General features: G+C 55.5%; 5 protein-coding genes across 5 annotated transcripts; 2 read left to right on the top strand and 3 right to left on the bottom strand.

Annotated features, from left to right (window-relative positions):
- Positions 1 to 1,479: 1,479 nt before the first annotated feature.
- Positions 1,480 to 5,294, top strand: E0L32_003084 (uncharacterized protein; the record flags this gene model as incomplete). Its single annotated transcript, XM_031137345.1, has 2 exons — positions 1,480 to 2,225; positions 2,285 to 5,294. The coding sequence occupies 2 exons, from the start codon at positions 1,480 to 1,482 to the stop codon at positions 5,292 to 5,294; spliced, it is 3,756 nt and encodes a 1,251-aa protein (XP_030999152.1).
- Positions 5,295 to 6,385: 1,091 nt separating this feature from the next.
- On the top strand, positions 6,386 to 6,971 carry E0L32_003083 (uncharacterized protein; the record flags this gene model as incomplete). The annotated part of the gene is made up of 3 exons (XM_031137344.1): positions 6,386 to 6,533; positions 6,643 to 6,692; positions 6,795 to 6,971. 3 exons carry the CDS (start codon positions 6,386 to 6,388, stop codon positions 6,969 to 6,971), a joined length of 375 nt encoding a protein of 124 aa, XP_030999151.1.
- Positions 6,972 to 7,139: 168 nt separating this feature from the next.
- E0L32_003082 (uncharacterized protein) lies at positions 7,140 to 11,571 on the bottom strand (the record flags this gene model as incomplete). Its single annotated transcript, XM_031137343.1, has 7 exons — positions 7,140 to 8,266; positions 8,324 to 8,753; positions 8,812 to 9,417; positions 9,474 to 9,715; positions 9,765 to 10,041; positions 11,079 to 11,433; positions 11,516 to 11,571. The coding sequence occupies 7 exons, from the start codon at positions 11,569 to 11,571 to the stop codon at positions 7,140 to 7,142; spliced, it is 3,093 nt and encodes a 1,030-aa protein (XP_030999150.1).
- Positions 11,572 to 12,320: 749 nt separating this feature from the next.
- Positions 12,321 to 13,964, bottom strand: E0L32_003081 (uncharacterized protein; the record flags this gene model as incomplete). The annotated part of the gene is made up of 1 exon (XM_031137342.1): positions 12,321 to 13,964. The coding sequence occupies one exon, from the start codon at positions 13,962 to 13,964 to the stop codon at positions 12,321 to 12,323; it is 1,644 nt and encodes a 547-aa protein (XP_030999149.1).
- A 2,901-nt stretch (positions 13,965 to 16,865) lies between these two features.
- E0L32_003080 (uncharacterized protein) lies at positions 16,866 to 19,256 on the bottom strand (the record flags this gene model as incomplete). The annotated part of the gene is made up of 3 exons (XM_031137341.1): positions 16,866 to 18,977; positions 19,033 to 19,137; positions 19,191 to 19,256. The coding sequence occupies 3 exons, from the start codon at positions 19,254 to 19,256 to the stop codon at positions 16,866 to 16,868; spliced, it is 2,283 nt and encodes a 760-aa protein (XP_030999148.1).
- Between the last annotated feature and the right edge of the window lie 1,183 nt (positions 19,257 to 20,439).

Raw genomic sequence — 20,439 nt, 5'->3', positions numbered from 1 at the left:
ATCTTTCCCTGGGTGTAGAGACGCAATTTCAGGTGCTTTATGGCTATGCTCAATGTTCCAAGCACATTCTAGCGGGGGATCATGAATGGCCGACATAATAACATCATCAGAGCAATAACAGCCGGGTATTAAACACCAACATGGGGAGTTGGCCGGGGGCTGGGCGAGGTGACAATGTGTTGGCTCTGCCAACCACCACCACCACCACGCGATCCGGCTAGCGAGTTGGGCAGGCATGGGGGGATTTCTCTTGCGAGGAAGACGGCCTGGGTGGCTGATCATCGGTTGACTGACGTCTGTCTGCAATGCTTGTCGTCTTGGTGTTGCAACGGAGCCAGGGTACCGTCCATGACCGTTTCCTTGATTGCGCAACCACCAACGGCCAACGGGTGCGATTGAGTACTAAAACCGCGATCAATAAGACCTGCCAACCGGCCGAGGTGCTCTGCAGGGCCCAATCCGTGGTGCATGCGGTGCATGTGTCGTTCCACGAATTGAGCAAAAGACGGCACTGGCGACGACAAGAGTTCTCGACGTGAAGTAGTTAACTGCAGGTGTCCAGAACAGCCCAAGCTCCCTCCCCAGCCCAGGACAGGGGAGCACGCCTAGCGTATCTACAGTGCTTGTACTACCTTGGAACCCATGCCGTTCCGGCAGGACTAGACCTACCTCATCGGTCGGCCGTGCTTTGACGAGCAACAGCGCCCCCATCTTCGTCCCCACCATCTCCTGGTCCGTCAGTCATCCAGGCAGGCAGTCGTATTACTTTTTTTTCTCGTTTGACCCTTTCGAGCCCTTTCGTTTCTCGTCTTTTGATTCGAACCATCCCATTCCCCTTGGGCATGCTGTACATTCGTTTCGAAAGCAAGCCGATTGGTAAGGTTCGCGTCCCAGCAGGCTGTAAGTAGTTGCTAACCACGTCACGCTACCTCGCTCTAGCTCCCACCGCTCGATCATCTCTGCTCGCTATTCTCTGGGCCAAACGTTGGGACCGTTGAAATACGTCAATCCGACCGTGGCTCCGCGCCTCGACGAATCCTGGTTCCGCGCTCAATCTCTGCCGCGTTAGCAAGGAAGGAACAAGATATTTGAAACGGGCGCCTGGATCACGGTTTCTAGCCGCTCACGTCAATCAAATTATTCGCGGATTCTTGGACGCTCGTTTCGACCCAGAGCACTGCCTCACTGCCCACCGATCCGTGACGCAGGGCCCAATCACGGTCGCCCTGTCGATCTGAATATAACGTGTCGAACTGTTTGACGCCCACGTTTGGCGGCCGAAGTCTCACGCATATCTTTGTCGCATTCGCTCGTTGCTCGTTCATCAGGGCGGATTGGTAGCCGTGCGCACTGGACGCAATACACCGTGAACCGCACGAGACCCGACGACGACGACGTCCAAAATGCGCCGATCCTAGAACTCCGGTTTGAAGTAAATCGAACCTTTCCTACGACTTCCTGTGATCACCTTCGACCACCATGCGAGTGTCGCATACGGCCATCCCAAGCCAAGCGCCCTCTGCGAGCGAAGCCGACACCACACAAGCACTCTCGCACATCTGCTCCTATCACCACCAAGATGGAATGCCGGCATTCTCCGGGCCCACGGACGTCATGACAGAATCACAGCAACGACAAAGGCCGGGGCGGCGGCATTGCCACGACGTCCAGACGGCTGAGAAGTACACAGATAGGGACACCGGCCGCAGTCGCCGGCTAGTCTCTTCCACAAACCGATGGCTGCGTCATCGCCTTCCCAGAGCCTCGCTTGTGTTTTCCAGCGTGATCCTGATATTTCTGGCAACCTTGTGCGCGCAGCCGGTCGAGGCGGCGCAAATCAACTTCGAGAACTGTCTCCCCGACAACTACCGCTACAATAACAACCCCGTGCTCCTACAGTTCGTCCCGCTGTATGTTGATGCGGTTTTTGATACCGAGAACCCGACCCACAGCCTGCGTGTCACGGCATACGGCAACGTAACAGGAACGAATACCAACGAGCCTCTCCCGGCCTGGAATAGCTCGGATTGGCGGGATCCCAAGATGACCCTTGGGAAGATCCTCCGTGACCCCAATCCGAACGGCCCGGATCCCAAGCTCACCACGCTGCACTCCAAGGTGAATGTGTTAACCTACGAACCGTGGAACGGCGACTTTGACTTCTGCAACACGGCACTCGTCAATGCCTCTTGCCCCTTGGGTCCCGTTTTCAATACAACTGTGCTGTATGTCATTGAGTATCCGATCATGGTTGGACTGTTGGACTAATTGTGTATAATTTTAGCGCGCCCTACCAGCTGCCGTCGTTCAACCTGACCCAGAATTTCTATTCTTCGTATGCATTCACATCTTTCTCGGCCACGTTTCTGATCAAGTATGGAGACGCGGGGACCGACATTGGTTGCGTCTCAGCAACGATCACGCCGGACCTGGGAGACCTGGTCTGGATGTTGAAGATCCTTCCAGTTGTCATCCTCTTGGTCGTGGGGTTCGCAACGATCTTCGCCGCGGTCTTCAGTCCGTGGGGCTCAACGGACATCTTCCACTGGTCGTCCAACTATGGCCGCGACGCCGATATCCTGAGATTGGTCACGCCAGGCTTTGGCGACTGCCTGGGCTACATCCAGTTCATTGTCCTCACTGGAGGCCTGACTTTGAACTACCCCGGATTTTTCCAGCCCATCGTGAGCCAGGCGGCCTGGTCCGCTCTCATGTTCAATGAGACCTTCGTGAGCAAGGCCCCGGGCCTGACCAGCCTGGTTGATGGTATCTATGTGACGAACGGACAGTATGGCCTTCAGCACATTGCCCAGTTGGTCGGAATGGAAGAGGCGGAGGATGTATGGGCAGGCATGATGGTCTGGCTTCTCGTCATCATTGCCGGCACGTTCGTCGTCTGCCAGCTTGGGTTCGGGCTGCAGTGGGTTTACCGGTTCATCCGGCACATCCCCGAGGAGGATCTCCGAGCAAAGAATGTGCCCTTTTCCGTGGGGAACGTCATCAGAATCGCCTTCAATTACTTTCTGCTTCCCCTGGTGGCTCTTTCCACCTTCCAGCTGGTCCTTGCGGGCAGCTCACCCGCCTACACCGTCGCCCTCGCCGCGATCACAGTCGTCGTGTTGCTTGGCTTCGCGATATGGCTGCTTTACCTCATCGTTTCGACCAAGCCAAGGGCTGTTCTCTTTGACGACCTGCCAACCGTGCTGCTGTATGGTCCTCTCTACAACACGTACTCTGACGAGGCTGCAGCCTTCGCGATGATCCCGCTCTTGCTCACCTTCGTCCGCGGCATCGCCATTGGCGGTGTCCAGCCCTCCGGAGTGGCCCAGGTCGTCATCCTGGCCATTTGCGAGGTGGTCCAGATCCTCACGATCCACGCTTTCCGACCGTTTCATACCAAGTCGTCCATGAACGCATATCACACGCTTTTCGCGAGTCTTCGAATCGCCTCCGTCTTGTTGATGATTGCCTTCGTGCCACAATTGGGTGTGACCGAAGGAGCCAGGGGCTGGGTCGGCTATGTCATTTTGGTCATCCATGCTGGCGTCCTCATTCTTGGCTTCTTACTGAACGCTATCCAGACCATTCTCGAGGTCGTGGCCCGGCTTTTGGGGGCGGGCAACGACGACATCAGGGGCCAGACCAGGGGTGGCCTGTCCAAGATCTTTGGCATGCGCCAGCTCTCACGCAGAATGCCCCGTCGCAACGCAGGTCCATCACGTCAGAGCAACCTGTCCACGACTGCTATGCTGGACGAGGAGGCATCCAAGACGGGCTATGTCATGCCTTCAGGTCGAGTCAGGAGTGAGTCCGCCGGTAGCATCGGCGTGCTCCTCAACAACCGTGGAAAGCGCAGCTCCTCGGCGCTCGACTTCACCAGCGTGGACGTGCCCTTTGCGCCACGCATTCTTGATAGTGGGGCCAGTTCGTTCACGCCCACTACGCCGGGAGAAATCAGTACGTTTTCTTTCCTGCCGTCTCCTGGCGGCGCTAATCGCAACTCGATGCCTCCTGCTTCAGCTGCGGCTCTCGAGGCTGGTGATCCGTTCTACCGGCAACCGCGACGGACGAGACGGCAGACGATCGACACCCGCGACACTACGGCGTCACCGGCCGATAAGACTCGTGGCTCGTGGGCCAGTGCGGACTGGTCTGTGAAACGGAACAGTCAGGCCGGCGCGAGCTTGATGCCCGAGATCACAACGGAGGCAGAACCTCCAGTTTCGAGAGCGGCGACACCAGCACCTGCCGCTGCACAGCCTGCCATCAGCTTCGCGCCGAGGGCTGACTACTCCACGAGAGAGGTCGACTTTTACTATGGCGTTCGAGGCGAACGCCTGAATTCGGATGCACCGAGCAGGAAGCTGGGTACGGGTCCGGCCGATCCCACGGGTCCGATGGCCTCTGCTGCCGGCTGGTTCAAGACGTTCCTCGGAGGCAAGACTAAGGAGAAGGGCAAGGGGTTCGAAGTTGTACGAAGCTCGAGAATGCCGCCCGCTATGAAGGCTAGGGGAGGTGACTTCGCAGAGGACGGGCCGCCGGAGGGCATCCCAGTGGCGATGGGCGTGCTCCGCAACGGCCCTATCGAGTCCGATGACGAGGATGAGGCCAAGAGGAAGAAGGCCGAGAAGGCTGCGCGACTCGGACGAGCGAATGGAGAGGCTGGCTCTACAGAGCTGCTCGACGAGGATGGCAACCCGCAAGAAGACAACGGAGACGAGGTCGAGATGTCGAGGATACCCGACGCGCCTCCCATGCTACCTGGGATTGATATAGGCGAGGAGATAAGGTTACCGAGCCGAATCCAGTCCAAGTCCAGTAGGTACACGGCGCATACGGCAGCAAGGGATGTCGGCGATGACGACATCCCAGACGTCCCCGAGGTGCCGCGAAAGAGCTCTCGGCGTACGCCGACGCACAGCCGAGGACCGTCACTCAATCTCGATACCCACTTCGAGTCCACGGGTGGTGTCTATGGGCAGCATCTTGCTCCAGGCGCCGGCGGGAGCTCGTCGAGGCTGCCCTTTGAGCGGACGGGGTCGCAGAAGCGCCTCTCCTCGGGGTCCTCCCTGGGCGCCACGACGACGGAAGAGATGAGCCAGATCGACCTGCATGACTCGTCGGACGGCGGCGGCGGCGGCGGCAGCGGCAACGGCGTCGGGCAGGAGCGGCGACCCGCGAGCTTCGGCCACGTGCAACAGGGCAGTGTTAACCGCATCGACCCTGATCACCGTGGCCAGGTCAACCTCCACGGGACATCGGCAGAGGTCGTCGACGAGCATGAGAGGAAGTAAACGACTTTCTCTCTGCGGGCAGCACTCGGAAGAACAGAAAACAAGATTCTTTGTCTTCCAAGATGTGTCATATTGCACGCGGAGATCACCGAAAGTGGTTCTCCCTCGCGCCGCACACAAACACGCTCACACGCAAACACAAACAAACTAATCATTCACGATACGTGTACTCGACGATGTATAGAAACCCTCTGACCCCATATAATCACTCATACTTTCTTACCTTGTCTGTTCCCTTGTAATGTCTATCTGGTCATGGGGCCACTATACTATTTGATTTCCCCGGGATGTTGGGAAAGTGTTGTTGAGGATGGGAAAAAGCTCGTGATGAGGATTTTGCGGGCAAATGGGATACGGGATCTGATGGCGACTCTCATTTTTACTCAAGTCAGCTATATATCTGTGTATGTCTCGGTTTCTTGTCGTTGGACGGGGGAGATGGGTCAACCAACCATGCAGAGACACGGCATTGCAAAAGCTGGGTTGCTCCAATACTGAATTTACAGGGAGCTGGTTTGCCGTTTTGATAGTTTGCCTTTTTTGAGATTCTGGGACACCACTCCAGCGAAGCGGGTTTATTTGGCTTGTTCACGGGGAAAAGAACCATACATATTTCTTAATAGCGACGGCGTAGCTCTGGTTTTGAGATGAAATGAATACACTCAAAGATTGCAATATGCTGGGATGGTTGTCACGTCGAGTGCGACAAAGGAATCATGGGTCACTGGTTGAATGGTGGATCGTAAACTGAAGCAGTCCCGATGTCACGATGTACGTTTGGCCGCAGGCATTGACTACTAGTCCACTTCACGGAGTCAAAGTAAACCCCCGAAAGCGGATCCGCCGAGGGCGAAATCGGGGAGGATACCGAGATGTTCCCACTTGCGCCCAACTAGAGAGCTAACTACTGCCGACCGAGCTACCGACGGACGAGAAAGGCGGTGCCAGCCGAGAGAGAGAGAGAGAGGGTTATTATGTTCGTGATACCTTCATCCTACTAGAGATTCCTCGCTGTGTAACCACCTACCTGTAGTCAAACCTTTCACACACACACACACACACGGAAAGAGGGAGAAAAAAACAACACAAAAATGAGCTCCACCGGCACCGCAACCCCGAAGGGGCCCTTCCGGCTCGTCACCGTCAACACGGCGCCCGAGCGCGCCAAGCGCCTCATCGGCCGGATGGTGGAGGACCTGAAGGACCGGTACACGATAGAATACGTCGCCAACTGCGAGAGTAAGGTTTTTTTTTTTGTTATTGTTTATCCATAGATTAAAAGCACCCGTTATTATGATCTGCGTTTTGGCCGTCGTCACTGACTGACATCGTATCGACAAAACAACAGCGCTGGAGCAAGTCGAGCCTACCGTCCGGGAACTGCGACCCGATGTCCTGGTATGATCTATGCTTCCTTATCCATCCCCCCCCCCCCCCCCCCCCCCCCCCATCCCCCTACCCTATGGGGGAAGCTGACACTAACAAAACTCCGGAAACCAGTTCTGCGCATCCATGTGGACTGCCGAGCAGAGCTCCAAGGTCTTTGAGCTGGCGCGGTCCATCGTGCCGGGCATCAAGACGCATGCCATCCCGCACGGCCTGCAGGTTGAGCGCGGTCCCGATGCCGTCGTAGAGCACCTGAACGAGCAGGTCCCCCGTCTGTTGGATGGGGAGTAGACTTTGCCATAACCATGGGGAGGACGCCAAGGTGAAAACATACACACAGCGTAGACTAGATGTTAGAGGCAAAAGAGCTTGGGCAGCATTTAGAAGGCAATACAATGGGAGCATTTAGATTACCAAGCTCAAGCAACTACATGCGAACGTATGTGACAGACTCCCAATTCAGTCTTCCGAACTGTCATCGCCTGCCAAGATCTGCCGCAACTTGTCTCGAACAGACACCCTCTCTTCAGTTCCATCTTCAGCTCCAAGGCTACCGTGCGAGTCTGCCCCCGACAAATCCAGCTCAAAGAAGTCCTGGGCAAGCTCTTCCAGATCCTCCATCAGCTCTTGATCCGCTCGGGATGTTCTAGTACAAGCCGCCGCGAGATCTTCTCCCCGGGCCAAGAGCTTACTGATCTCGTCCGCCCGCTCCACAACGGCCCTTTCAATCCCGTTCATCGCAGCACACCTGCTCCCAAAGCTCGAGGTGCTCCTGCCTGGGGCCAGCTGGTACAAATAAGTCACATGGCCAAGCCTATTGTTGGCCTCCGGGTCAACATGTACTTCCATGTGTGCCAGTGCCACACTCGGTGAAGGCGGGAGCAAGTTGGACTCGAAAATCTCGTGGAAATGGGTTGCGACCAACAGCTTTGGCCTTTCGTTGCCCAAACTCAGGTAGTGGTCGAGCAAAGCCGTTAGCAGCCCTGCTCCATTCGTAGAGTCGGTCCCTTTCCCGAACTCATCCACCAGAATCAGGCTCCGCCGCCTTGCAAAGTTGATCGAGAACGCAGCCTGTCGTAGGTCGATCGTAAATGCGCTTTCATTTCTCGCAGCGCTCTCCCTGGTGGCTATTCGCGTCAAGATCCTGTCAGTCAAGCCGATCACAGCACGTCGTGCCGGGACGAAGCAGCCAATATGTGCCATGTAGACGATCAGTGCCACCTGCTTCAGGTAGACACTTTTGCCTGAGTGATTTGGCCCGGTTAAGATGAGGACGCTAGGTACGTTGGCATTGCTGCTCGTTACGGCATCGCCCTCGTCAGCGCTGCCCCCTTGGCTACCAGCCAGAATGCAGTCGTTGGCAATGAATGTTGGCGACACGAGTTCTTGGAGCAAGTGTCGACCCTCGCGTATATCGATAGTGTTTGATGCTGTCATCTCCGGTGGCACAAGGTTGTACCTTTCCGCACCAACAGCCAGAGCCAGGAGGCAGTCAAGCTCGCCGCACATATCCGAGGCTTTGATCAACATGTCCTCATGCTGCAGTATCCGAGTTCCAAGTTGATGCACGATCTTAATTTCCATGTCTAAGCGTATACATGTGAGCGTTGAAAAGCACCGATTAGAGTAGATAGATGACTTACTCGCGATCTCGGTGTAAAAGTCTCCATATTCATCGTCAAGAATCCTCATATAGTTATTCTTGTAGTAGATTTTAGTCGGGGTGTTGAACAGGCTCTGCCAAGCATCATCTTCCAGGCCCTCGCCTTTATAGTCCGCTTCACCAGTCTCAGGATCCCTGCTGACCACAATGAGAAATCCCATCTGTGGATAGTACAGGCAAGTGTCGATGTATCGCCGTGCCCATTCAGGAACGTCCTGGGTGAGGCGGGTAGCAACCTCTTGGAGAAAAGAGCCGAGACCATCGTAGCTGTGCTTCAACTGGTCGAGCTCAGCACTGACCCCTTTTGTAACATGGATCCGCTGGCCAGCCTCAGAAGATTCAAAATCGATTGTTCGAGTAATCATCTGTCCGATCGATGTTATCGTTCGAGGGTCAATGGCGTGGATAAGCTACCGCCGTCCTATGTAAGTTATTCGAGAACCAAGCATTATACGGGTGTTAACTCACTTGAGAAGTGACTTGGACATGTTCGGAGCCGTGGAGCTGCGGTACTGCTTCACGAAGCTCGATGGAATACGCTGCAAAACGTTGCAAGGTAGCCCATACACCTTTCTTGACATTCGCTCGCCCCGGAGGCAGATCTAGACCTTTGTGCAACTGCAATAGAGCTGTGCGAATGTTCTTGATCTTCTTTAGAAGTCTCGAGATATGCTGTATGGATTCGCTGTTCTCGGGGTGACGGAAGACTTTAATAGTTCGCTGCCTTTCCCGTATCACGTCCAGATTGTTGCTTGGTCGAAGAAAAACCTGACGAAGACGAAGCCTACCCTGTGGTGTTGCTGCTAGGGGGTGGAACAGGCCATAGACTGATAGGGGTTCTCCTCCTGCGTGACTCCCTTTGTCTGCGCCCTGCATTTGGGGGTTTGGAAGAGATTGGGAGTGAAGGATCTGCAAGGCAATAAGTGTGTCTGCATTGATGAACATGGAGTCTTTGAGGGTGAACATCTCCAGCCGTCTCACACGGAATGCGCTTGGAGCATCTGGATCGCCGGGTAGATACTCCGCAGCTCTTCGCCGCTGAATATCCTGCAGAACTGCACCTGCACAACCGATCTATGAGATAATCAGATACGTTTCTCTTCTGTTAGGCACACAAGCACATAACATACCGACATACGACTGTCCAGGTCAATTCTCGTAGTTAGTGCCATGAGCTTGTTCTTCTGTTGATCTGGGCCAAGACCCAGGTCGTCTGCCTTATCAAGGTCATCATCCGCGGCTGTGGTGAACAACACAGTCTGTGACGCAGTCGCGTCTAGTGCATATTTGACGAGACGCTTCTTTGCGGTCTCGTATCCAAACTCGCCGGCACCAAGGGTGCGAAGAATGTAGGCTCCCGCAATACCTGTGTCTATGCATTGATTAGCGGCAGTTCAAGTCGGCGAGTGTGTAAAACTGACCATTGCTTCGCGGTCCGTCGGCAAGATCTTGCGAGTTCCTCTCAAGGTATTCGACCAGAACATCGTTGGCACGTCCCGAGACAATGACAGTTGTTGGCTGTGCGTGCAACAACAAAGTCTCTACGAGCTCCAAACCCGCCAAAGGTATGTCCTCTTGCAAATACAACGTCTCCTCACTCGCAACATAGTAGGCACAACCAACACTGCCTTTCAAGTCAATGGCCATAACCACCTCCTGGCTGGCATCGAGGTCTTCATCCTCGTCCTCGAGGAATCCCTGGTGTGTCTGTCCACTGTATCTTGAAGTACAAGAGAATCTGGCGAGAGGTGACGATGCGATCGGCAAGGACTGAGATAGTGTCGATCGTTCTTGCGGACAGACTCCTTGTCGCGACCAGCTGGGCTCGGACTCGAGTGCTCTAGAGACACTTCTTTGCACTCCCCTCGAAGAACTTGTGTTGATTGATCGTGGCCGTGTCCGAGGGTCTGCGGAAGACGAAGCCGGGCCGTTTATCGAGGCCGAACTCCTTGTGTATGGCGGTGGTGTAGATCTTGGAACTCGACGCCGTTTCGCAGTCGAGGTCACCGATGGAGATCGCTGCCGCGAGGATTTGGACGACATGGTTTCGCAGAGCGGACAAGGGTATGGATGTAGTGCTTCAAAAGAAAGGCGAAGGAACCGCGTTATAGGTGTTTGGTTAACACAGCTCGTCCACTGCCCAGTATTGAAAACGGATAAGTGATACAAGCACAGCTGTGATATGGGTTCGTATCAATGAAACAGGACTGATGATGGGGAGCCTTGAGAGATCAACGATGGGAAACATTTCTTCATCCAGGGGGGGCAAAGGGCTGCCTAGCATTGAGGTTGGCAGGAGCCAGAACTTCCAGAACGCTCCTTCCCAAGCACCATTTTCGGGTCGGCGTGTCTCAAGTCCTTGAATACAGGCAGCACGGGAATTTGCATCATCGACAGGATAACCTTGATTTCATTGTTCCCAACTGTGGGCTTGTTCCTCTATGTCGTGTCTATTTTCGTGTTGCCACTGGACACGGATATGACAGTCCGTCCAGCTCGATGCAGCAGCCCAAGCGTACGATACGCCATCACCAAAACGCCGCACCTCCGAGTGGCGCTGCTCGAAGTCGCTCTGTCTAGCGTTGCCCATCCCCGAGACTCGAATCTGGCATTTTCTCAAATCTCGATCGACAGACACACCTCACAGACCGCCTCATCACCCTCAATCTCTCATTTATTTTTTTTCGCACCGCCACTCCTCCTGCCCCAATTCACTTCCCGCCGCTGTTCCTCACCCACTCGGCAAACTCCTTCCTCTGCCGCCGGATGTCGACGAAGCCGGGCCGCGTCTCGAGCGCCCGGAACGGGTTGCCCACGTAGTCCCTGTTGACCTCGCCGCGGCCGTCGAGGAACCCCTCGGCGCCCTCGCGCTCGATCTTGCCGGCCCACTCGCGCCACTGGATCGGCCGCAGGGGCTCGGCGCCGAGCACGAGCCCAGCGCAGGTGACGAGCAGCGAGACGACGGCCTCGATGGAGATGTCGAGCGGCAGCGACGTGGCCGACGCCGCCGCGGCCGAGGAGGAGGCGAGGCTGGCGGCGCTGGTGGCGCGGAAGGACTGCAGGGCCGAGTGCTCTTGCGCCGAGTAGCATCTGTGCAGAGAGAGGATGGTCTTGTCAGCTTTCAGGGCGATCGCGACGGTGGGGATGCGGGTGGGTGGATTGGGGCACGTACGCGTGCGCAAGCAGCACGAGGCCGAAAGCCGTTATTGATTTGGAGATCCAGGTCATTTTGGTGTAGGGGTGCCGTATGAATTGACGGGGTGGTGGGTGGGTGATGGTTTGTTAGAAGAGCAAAGCTGTACGTATTGATGAAGTCGAGCTTGGAGATACGTCAAGTGGAGCCGTGGAGCTTGGATACCTAGGTATGCAATTAAGCGAGTGCGGCCAGGGGCGGCGTGCTTGGAGCCTCGCCCCAACCGACAACCACCACCTTTCTTGCTCTCATCCTTTCTTCTCTTTTGCTACAATTGAAGGTTTCGCAGAGTTATGGGATCTTAAGGATTATTTGTCAAGTTGTCTAGCGAGATCAGCAGGTATCAATTGCCGACAAAGACACCGCTTTACTGTCACGGTAAAAGCCGTGGCTGGGTCATCACCCACTCTACACACCATGGGAATTCGTTCCTTTGTTCATGACAGGCTACAAAGAGGAACTCGTTCATGTCGTTGACCAAATTTCGTATTTCCCCACAGACTACACGAAGGGACTGAATAAAGATGCTAAAGTAGGTATCCCAAAAAGAAATAGAAAAACCAAAAGCATAACAAGTGCTTATCCATTATGCCTTCTCCAATATTGTTACAAATGGCCATAAACCGTAAACCCTCTCATCCACAACAACACAGGGGCCAAACCCATCCTGGCCATCTTCAAATTACTCTTTCCTTGCGCGTAGGTATCATTCATATCCCAGTGCCATGGCGTGAGCCCAGCTCATAACCACCACACTCGGCCCCCCGCCCTGCGACTGCGAGAGCTAGTGCTCCGCGCCGCCGCCCTGCCAGTCCTCGGCCTGCGCGCCCTCCGTCTCGATCTGCCAGCCGTCCGCCCCGCCGCCGGCCAGCATGCTGTGCATGCCGTCGGGCGCAAACATCGGGTTGGTCTCGTAGCCCGTCGGGTCCGGGTATGCGCCTCCGCCGCCGGACAGGGCCGGGTCGAGGATGCTCTCGCCCATGCTCGGGTAGAAGGCGTCGTGGTACTCGGCGCTCGGCGCCAGCGCCGGGTCGATCTGGTAGTCTGCCACCAGGGGCCCCGACGGCAGGCCGTGCGGCACGAGGCCGCCGAGGTCGCGGAAGGCCATGCTCGGGGAGCCGCACTCGGCGTCGAGGTATGAGTCCGGCAGCTGCGAGTGGTGGCCTTGCACGGGGCCGGCGGCGGCGGTCTGGTAGTACGGCTGGCTGTGCTGCATGTACATCGCGTCGTACTGGCTCGGGGGAAGCGAGCTCGCGGGCGTGGGGTACTGCGCGCCGGGCACGGAGAGGTGGTTCTGGCCCTGCGTGTACTGGTAGGCCAGCGACCTCGGGGGCTGGTAGTCCGAGTCCGACTCTCCGAGCGGCGTCTGCGTCTGGGACCGGGACACGGAGCGGGAGCCGCCAGACGCCCAGTCGAAGCGCTCCTCGTCCCGCCCCGCCCCGTACTGAAAGTCCCGATCGTCGTCGTCGTCGTCCTTCTTCCTGGGCTTGGCCGGGGTGAACTTGTAGTCCGGGTGCGCCTTCTGGTGGTTCGTCCGCTCGATGATGGCCCACTTGTTGAACTGCTGGCGCACCTGGTCCGGCTCCAGCGGCCAGCTCTGGCCGCAGACCCGCGAGACGACCTGGTGGTTGTTGTGCAGGCACCACTGCTTGGCGCGGTTCTGGTACGCCTTGCGGTACAGCATGAAGGCGTTCATGGGCCGCTTGATCTTGCCCGGCATCTTGCCCTTCATGATCTCCTCTCGCCGGTCCTCCAGCGAGCGGTTGACGTACGTCGCGATGTCGGCGACGGGCGCGCGGTCGACCTGCGGGCCCTTGAGCTGGCTCAGGGGCGTCTCGAGCTGGGTGACGTTGTCCGCGGCGCTCCGCCTCGTCTTCTTCTTGGGTGCGGCCTTCCTCACGCGGCCCGACACGACACCCGCCATCTTCTGGCCGCCGTTGTTCTTCCTACTGGTGCCGCTTCTCAGAGTCCGTCCATTAGACGGCTTGGAAGCGGTCGGGGTGGGAGGAGAGCTGGCGTCCGTGACGTATTGGTTACCAAAAAACTGCTCGTCGTCATACTCCGTCAGTACATAAATTGTAGACAGGACTTCTTCATCGGACTCATCCGACCTGGACCTAGGGACGATAGGCACATGATCATAGGTCTGGGGCTCAAAACTTACTCCAGGGTGCAGATCGTCTGGCATTGGACCATACGCACTGGATTCCTGGCTGAACGGCGTGGCGTACGAGACGGAACTCGAGAAACTTTCCGGAGTCACTGGAGTCAGGCGTCGCATGTCGTACTGAGGGCCGGGCATGGGACTACCATATCTGGAGACCGACTGCGAGGCCAGAGAGTTGGGGTAGTGCATCATGTCGTTCACCGGTGCCGGGTGGCCACCGGGAAACGAAGGTGCCGGTGACGGCGATGCGGTGTGCTCCATGTGAGAGGTAGTGATGTGCGTCCTTTTGTTGTTCGAGAAGACCACGTGGGTCGTTTTCTCGATGTGGTTGTTGTTATGACAAGGTGACAAGGTGACTTCGAGCTCAAGCCAACCTCAAAGCACCGTTGCTTGTTCGTAGACTCCCACGAGCAAATGCGGGTTTGTATGATGAGGGATGGTGCCTTGGCCACTGCCCTTCAACTTGCCCTCCAATGATCTGAGATCAAAGATGAGAGATGATAGAATTGTTCTGGAAGCTCTGATTAGTCAATAAACCAGCAAGCAGATAAGGCTTGGTTTAAATGACAGAGAAGAGGTGTTCCTTTGCCGGCGTGGCGTGGGGAGTACTGACCAGGGCGGTCACTGCTATGGCAGTTTGACTTGCTACTAGCTATGATGCGCATGTGTATGCGGATGCAATGCGGATGTGCCTCTATGCAAGTTGTCCTGCAGCAAAGAAGCGACCAGCGTTTCTTGTGCCTCTTTCAGATGCAGCTTGAGATGCAGAAAGGAAGCGTGCAGAAGTCAAAATCCGTGATTTCTGTGCAGGGAGCGCTTCCACAGGTCAATGACTTCCTTTCAAGAGGGAGCAGGTTTCGTCTCGTCCTTTGGCGATATCGATGGGTCTTTATGCCGACTAGACCAAGACTCTATGTTCTGATGTGTCTTTCTTTGCGTTCTTGTTATTCCTTTTAAAGGGCTTTGCTCTGATAGCTTGTTCCTGGACATCAAAAGCTGTTATCTTTGTTCCTGGTATAGATGTTTTGGCTGTTCAGCGGTTGTGGCAGGCAACGAGTTGTTTCAGTCTAAACAGAAGAAACAAGGTGCCTCTTGCGATCTTTGTCTCTTGGCGGTAGGTGTTCGTGAACAAAAAGTTTACTCATGGAAGGAGGGCTGTTTCATCTTGGTGTCCTATTTTTACTTCTCTTTATACATTCACCTGGATCTAAGTATCAGGGCAAGCCATGTGTCGGTGGGTGGTGTGTGTGGGTGGGCGAGTTGCTGTGAACCACGACCGCCACCGTCTGCGGAAGTCCAGGCTGATCATCAAGCCGCGAGCAATCACTGACCAAGATGCTAGCACGCACACCAAACCAAGCTGCTGGGACAGAATCCAACCTATTTTACCTTCAGTACTGCCTTCGTCCCGACTGTTACGGCGACTGGCTGTCGGAACTCACCGCCTCTTGCGAGCCTACAGAGTGCTTGCTGCTTATCGTCGGACTTTTTGACAATATCGAAAGAAACATCCGGAATATCGCGTTTGCTCGAGATGGTTGCCAAACCATACTCGAGGATGGGAGAGCCACGAGGACGTGACAGCCAACCTTAACATACCCCGGAGTGCCTTAGGGCTGATGGCGTTTCGTCTGATCTAGACGATCTGCCATGTGTTTGCACCTGCTAAGGACCGGAATTCCAAGACACCCTCTTCGTAGCAAACTATGCCGAGTCGAACACAACTTGTACGTGGCCTGGGGGAGCAATCTCCCACTGGGTGTGCCAGTCACCGCCTCGTAGCCTCGTGCTCTCCCCCTGTTTGTGCTACACATGGCGCGCAACTCTGGGGAATTAAGAGCCTTCTTCAAGTTCAAGATAGCCATATTTCCGTACGAAATCAGACTTAGACAGGGACAAGAACTGATCCGACAGTCCTCTCTGTCTGCACGGCACTTGCATCCGTCGGCGTCTGTGTAAAACGAGGGGCTGGAGCAAGCTGATTCGTGCTGAATGTAGGTGCAGGCGCTTGCGCTAAAGGAGAGGCACCTCATCAAGCAAGCAGCGTTCTGACAGGGCGCGCCAGCTTAGACGCAAACGTTGTTTGATGCCAAGCATTCCAACACCCCCCCCCCCCCCACACACTTTCGCTAGTCCCATTCAGCCACACCCAAATGCGGAAATGCTGTTTGGACGTCGCCCACGATCCCCTTTAAGGTTTTTGTCCTGGTGAGCACTCTTCCCGCACTTAGTGCAGATCCTGAATGGCCTTGAATGGACGACAGAATAGAAACGGGGTTGGGAGAGGTGGTGGCTGTGGCATCTTCTTGGATGCACGCAACGGCCGGCTCCGAAGCCCCCAGTGCCTGTTATGCCTGGCCGTTGAGAGAGCTTGAGATGGCCTGGCAGGAAGCAGGTTCGCGGGTGAGGAGCACGATTCTCCCAGAACCATGGAGGCATCGTGTCCGGCACACGTCAGATGACGGGACCTGCGTCGCTGCTGCACAAGTGGCAGGATTAGAATCGGGTGTGTGCATTAGCCTCCCCTCCTCTTCGCGCGCCTCATCTTGCTCGTGAGAGGTCCCGCGAAGCTGCCATCCTCTCTACAGGAGATCGATGCTCAAACCCGACTCGACTTGATGACAACCCCACGGATAGATGGAGTGAGTTACTTGCCAGGGCCGTATTAAGAAGGAAGAGAAGGCAGGCGGCACTTTATAGATACACGTCTCCTTCAAGGCAGAGCCGATGCGTTCTCCTCACCTCTGGGCTTTCTTGACTGTATCGAGTGTGCCTTTGTGAACTAAAGACCATGTTCAGTACAATTGCTTCTTTCACTCCCCATCATCTGATCACCGTGTATCAAAGGCGAATACTTAATGCGCTGATGATGATTTACAGAAAGTGGCATGGGTTTACACACACACAACGATGGTATGGCAAGGAGGCATCGAAGTCAATGAACAGCCGCGATAGCCCAAATCGGCGCTGATTGTCAATTCTTGGTTTTCTAACTACGAATCATTTCAACATCCCCGAGGTCGGTTGCCTCTTTGTCCATTCTATGCCGGATGAACGCCAAATACCCAAACAAACTCGACTCATCGCCACATCGCCATAACACTTCAATACGCGCCCAACACCACACCTCAACTTGAATAAAATTGCCTCGACTTCCCCATCTCAAGCAGACCCCCCATTGACGGACGCCTCGTTTGCCCCGTTCGGCCCTCCGACGGTGGGAGCCTGCTGATCCTGTTGCGCCAGAGATGACTCTTGTGAAAAGCTGTCGTGCTTCACCGGCGGCGTGAGATTCTGCTGCCGTGGCGAGGGTGATAGCGCAGCAATAGGTGGCAGGATGGGAGGTGTGGGGCTCGAGCTGGGGAAGACGCCAGACATTGCTGTGTCCTTTCGCGCAGGAGGCGAGTGCTTGATGGGTGACAGGCCGCCCGACTGCGGCGGGAGCGTCGGGGACTGCAGGTCGCCCTGGGCTCCGCCGCCATGAATCGGTGTCAACCGCGGAGTCGTTGCGAGGGTTGAGGACGGCGTAGCCTGTGACTGCTGCCCAGGGTGCGTGGTTGTGGGTGTAGGTGGTACGGCCGGTACGGTCGGCGGTGAAGATGCAGAGGATGGCACCGCTGCCTTTGCCATTGGCTCAGAGTGTGCTTGCGCCTTGGAGGGCGAGACTGCCGGAATCGGCTTTGAATTCGAATTGCTGCTTGGCGGCCGAGCAAATGTTGGTGGCAAGATCGGAGTAGTCGAGATCTTGCGAGGGACTCCGTTACTGGTGCCAGCTGATTGCCCCTGGGCTGTTTGAATCTTGTTTGGCACGGGACTAGGCTGATCATAGATGGTGCCATAGGCACGCGACTTGTTGGGAGACTGGTTGGGCGGCGAAAGGCCCGGATGCGGCGATGAGAACGGGTTCTGTCCGTTCAGACTCGCCCGTCGTAGTTCGCCGCCACTAGGTAGAGACTCTTGGGAAGCTGCCCCATCGGTCTTGATGGGTATGCTTGGATTGAACTCAGGGCGAGGAGGAGCGAGAACGGAGGGCGCATCCTTCAAGCCGTTGGTCACGACCGATATGGGACTTGAATGAGCATGGGGCTTCGGTGTTTCCGTTGCGTTCGTGGCAGGAGGTTTCGAATCAATCTCAACGACCATACGGGTAGACGAGGTAGGCCCGTTGGGAGTACCGGTAGTTGACGTAGGCTGTTGTGGAGCTGAAGCCGAGGAAGAACTGCCAGGACGATTGACCTTGATCTTGATCACTGGTTTTCGAGCACCCAAGCGCTCCTTCTCCTCCTGGCGCCGGTGGCACGACTCACAGATGAAGTGGAAGTCGTCCCGCTCAGCGTCCGACTCGCTGATGCCGAGACACTTGCTGTGCTGCCACACATTGCATCGCTCACAAGCCACACTATGTTGGCCATCATCGACTTGACCGTGAAGACCACAGATGCAATCGAATACCCAATCATCTTCTTCCTCCTCGAGCTCCTTCAGTGCCTGCTTGCTCCTCTCGATGTCTGCCTGGAGTTTCCTTTCGGAGACGCGTCCTGTCCCCGAGCTCATGTTTTTGCTGTCTTCGGATAGCTGAGCAAGCTCCTCTTCATGTTGTAGTCGCCTTGCTTCGCGATCCTTAAGGCGATTTTCCCGCGACATCATCCGTGATTCTCTCTCCCTCTCTAACTTGCGCCGCTGTTGCTCAGCCTTTCGAGCCGCAGCCACCTCCTCGCTTCGCTTTCGCTCTTCTTCCTGGGCGATCTCTTCTTGCCGCTGGTGTTCGACCTTATTCGCAATACGACTTGACCGTTTTGCGTTTGCCATCTTGGCCAAGTTGAGGAGCTCCTTTTCCCGCTCCTTTTCGCGCCGTTTTCTTTTTTCCTCTTGCGCTTCTAGGATAGGCACGAGGTGCTCCTGAACCTGGTCGCGCAGCACCTTCTCATTGGGGTCCTTCGTCTTCTGTATCGTGGCAAGGAAGTCACGGACCTGGTCCAGGTTGACGGCAATGCACTCCCACTTCATGCCCCCAAGGCCGTCGTCGATTTCTTCAACGGGCTCATAGCCGTTCTCGCTTGCCTCATCTCCGCCATCCTCGGCTGCTGACTCTAATGCGGCAGATAAACGTCTTCTCTTGCTTGCTCTAGCAGCAGCCCTGGCCTTCTTAGAGTTCTTCTTGGGCTTCGGTGCTGGAGGTGGTGGAGGCGGAGCATCGGTCAGTCGATAGATGCGGTTATCATCGAGGACGAAGTACGTTCGGTCGTGGCGGTCCCAGCCATATGGTTCGATGCGCTGTTCAGGAGTCAGACTTGCCTCTTCGAGACAATCGTCCATACGGGAGACATACCCAGCTTGTATGATCGTGATCGGCTTCCTTGAGCTCCGTCATCCTCTCCCTTAGCTTCTCGGGTTGCTTCATGATGATCTGTGTCATATGTTGCAAAGTGCGAATCTATACGCGCTATTAACAAGCGATCGGTAAAGTTGGGAGTGACAATGACCAACCTTGGTGAAGATGTCGAAGCTAGAAAACTTGGCTGGGGTCTCGTCGGTGCCAAAGGGGTTGGGCATCTCGGGGGCTTTGGCAAGAAATTGGCGTCGAGTGTATTCATCAAATAGCTCGGGTCTGTGCATTGTCAGACTTCCTGCGCGTATCGAGATAGCAAGGGACAAGTGGTAGACGTACGTCAGGCCTCGATGTGATGATAGGTATTTCAGGAGCGAAAGGCCAATATCTTGCAGAGCAGTCGAATGAGGCTGCAAACACTGGGCCTCCAAGTCCTGTTTTGCGCATCTTGTTAGAAGACTTGGTAGCTATAGGTCAAAAGGGAGGGAGACTTGCATCCATGTCGATGTTTTCAGCTTTGACGGCAGGCCCGAAGATCATAAGCCATTGGTAAAGGTTGGCGAATTGCCAGGTATTCCTCAGTTGATAAAGCAGGTTGGGTTCCTGGGTAGCTTTACTCGCATCGCCATTGGCCTCCTGAAAGGAGCGCTTCCGTGCCGACACCATGATGTTGGCCTTTGTTGGAAGGTCAGGATATGGGATAGTAAAGGGGATGTTTGATGCAAATCGACCCGGGCTAGGGATATTGACAACTAGAAAGAGAATGTCATGACAAGACAGGACGAAAAGGCGAAGGGAAAAATGAATGTCAAGAGCCCTGGGCAACGGTATTCAAAAGAAGTTGCAGTTTTGCGCAGACCCTATCGATGCGCACTCGAAAGCCGTAAAAGAGGTCCAAGTCCGGGACGGGTTGAAGCTGTCGCGCTTGACGAGGCTCTCTGCTCGATGTGCAGTGAAAAAAGCGGAAGCGTGATGATGCTTGACGCGCGCTGGCTATGAACAGGGGTTTAAAGTGACCAAGACAGCGCATCTAGTCAGGTAAGAAGTACTGGTAGGTATCTTGGTGCGCAATACCAGTGGAGCGGTACCCGGCTATACAAAGGCAGGCTCTCCGTTTACAGCACATGCCAGGCGCTACTGTGGCTACAAATTTCCCCGAATCTCACGCGCTTTTCGTACGAAGTAACATTTCTTGGGGAAGCTCCCTGTCTGGCTTATCTTATCGAAGAACTCGAATTGCAGCCTCAGGACCAATTTCCCTTCGTCAGGCAGCAGCTTAATTCATGTTCCCCCAAGACGTCCCCGACCTGTAGATTTCCAAATCTGATACACGATGCCAGACTTGCCAGGGACGGTTTCATACTCCGTGCAGAGTATCTCGTGGTACTCCCGATCCTCTTGGATCAG

Source organism: Thyridium curvatum, assembly GCF_004353045.1.
Source record: "Thyridium curvatum strain D216 chromosome Unknown NODE_13_length_580902_cov_83.771903, whole genome shotgun sequence".
In the NCBI taxonomy this organism is placed as follows: domain Eukaryota; kingdom Fungi; phylum Ascomycota; class Sordariomycetes; order Thyridiales; family Thyridiaceae; genus Thyridium; species Thyridium curvatum.
This window is presented reverse-complemented; position numbering and strand designations above follow the sequence as displayed.